Genomic DNA, 2054 nt, shown 5'->3' on the forward strand with positions numbered 1-2054 from the left:
AATTTCAATAAATAAAGATGCTTGGTAAAGTCTTCCCATAAAACCACTGAAAAAAATTCTCAAAAAAGCCTACTCTAATTTGATAATTTCATGCCGTCATTTTGAACTAATATCTAATCTTAGACAAAAATAATATAGAACCAAAATTTATTTCATTGTTTAAATATTGCCCATTTTTGTCACTTCAAAATAATACACAAAGAAAGTTGAGTTTTAATCCAACTTGTTCATTATATAAGAAAGAAATTAATATTAATTTAAGGTAGTGCTATAATAAAATGATAAATATATAGAATGAACAATTATGAGAGAACTACTAAGAAATCACTTAATATAAAATATAAATTATTTTTTTAACAATTTTAATACTTTAAAGAAAAAGTTTTCAAATATAATATTTTTTTAGTATATTATGTATTAATATTTTTCTAAACAAGCCAGCTCAAATCCGATCTAAATTGAGTTTGGCTTGTTAGCTCATAGAGCTCAATTCACAGGCCATTAACTGAGCCAAACTCGAGTCGGGTCATGAGTCAGCTTGACTCACTTACACTACTACAACCCTGAAAGCATTGAATGTAATTGAGAACTTTTAATTTTTTTCTCTTGAAATATTTATATATACGCATCTTTCATAGCTAACCTCAATTTGAAGAAAAAAACAAAGGGAAAAGAGAGTGATTCTTTTCTCATATAAGCTGATGTTGATTTGCTTCATAAGACGGTGCACAAAATTATGTTCTCTTACAGTACAGCGCATGACTAAGTACGGGTGCAATTTCACAAAAGTACATATCTAAGTATTGGTCATGCAGCTCTTATTTAGCCCTTTAATGCTATTATAAAGTAGTCCAGTGCTTAGTTGAGCCCTCCGACACCACCCCCATATCCAGATCCACTACCCGATCCATAACCAGACCCGTCACCCAATCCCCCACCACCACCACCTTCGCCGCCGCCACCACTTCCATATCCTCCGCCATGCGCCACACCTGCGCCTGAGCCAGATCCAGAACCATAGCCTGATCCGTACCCGCTCCCACTTCCATGTCCGCCACCTAATCCCCCACCACCACCACCTCCACCTCCACTCCCATAACCTCCTCCTCCTCCTTCTCCCCCTTCACCTTTTCCAAATCCAGACCCAAACCCAGACCCAGACCCGTACCCGTACCCAAGCCCAGACCCATTCCCTAAACCACCACCTCCACCTTCACCCCCACCTCCGCCTCCACCTCCACCCCCCTTTCCATAACCACCACCAGCCGCTCCACCATGTCCACCTCCCTCACCATACCCCCCACCTTCTCCATAACCAGATCCAGATCCCAATCCACCACCACCTCCTCCACCTCCGCCGCCATGACCTTCTCCTCCGCTGCCGCCAATGCCTTTCAGGGACCTTGCGGCTGAGGAGAGGCCCAAGCTAATGCTAATGAGAACTAGAAGTACTAAAGCCCTGAACTTTGTGGTGCTAGCCATTGTGGTCGATAGAGTGATGGATGAGAAGCTGTGGTGGACAAGTGAGTGGTATTTATAGCTAAGGGCTTGCACTGCATGGTTAAGTACCTGTAGGTTTATCAAATCGCTTTTTTGCCACTTCAACAACTTTAAACGTGTGAGCCATGGCCAGAATAAAAAAAAGGATCAAATTTTCTACCCATTAGTTGCCCTTTTAGAAAATTAGTTCTCATTGGCATAATGAAAAGATTATGTTTAAAACATCAAGATCATTTTCTTAGTTAAAGACAACTCCTTTTCAAATAGATACAACATTGTGATAATTACATTATCAAAGTTATATTCTCCAAATTGAGTACCAACAAATTTTGAGGTTTTTTGATTTTTATAAACGCTGGTGTTGTGAATGGTGAGAAACGCAAGTGGGATATGAGCTACTCCACTAACTAAACTTTCAACATCAAGTTAATCGATAATTAATAAACAAACAAGGGCATCTCAAATGAGATTTTGAAAATTGAGTCCAATATTAAATTAGAAGAAGGAAGTATTTAAAACTTATTGGTTCAATCGAAGTTGAACTGAAGGTTAAA

General features: G+C 38.9%; 1 protein-coding gene across 1 annotated transcript; it reads right to left on the minus strand.

The window, feature by feature from the left end:
* Positions 1–645: 645 nt before the first annotated feature.
* On the minus strand, positions 646–1544 carry LOC110038133 (glycine-rich cell wall structural protein 2-like). The gene has a single exon (XM_020742904.1). The coding sequence runs from the start codon at positions 1480–1482 to the stop codon at positions 859–861; it is 624 nt and encodes a 207-aa protein (XP_020598563.1). The 5' UTR covers positions 1483–1544; the 3' UTR covers positions 646–858.
* Positions 1545–2054: the final 510 nt, after the last annotated feature.

The sequence above is a fragment of the Phalaenopsis equestris genome, unplaced genomic scaffold (assembly GCF_001263595.1).
Source record: "Phalaenopsis equestris unplaced genomic scaffold, ASM126359v1 Scaffold231468, whole genome shotgun sequence".
Lineage (NCBI taxonomy): Eukaryota > Viridiplantae > Streptophyta > Magnoliopsida > Asparagales > Orchidaceae > Phalaenopsis > Phalaenopsis equestris.

What these genes read in the sequence shown, in the direction of transcription:
- LOC110038133 (XM_020742904.1), bottom strand. Translation starts at nt 1,482, where the DNA reads ATGGCTAGCACCACAAAGTTCAGGGCTTTAGTACTTCTAGTTCTCATT.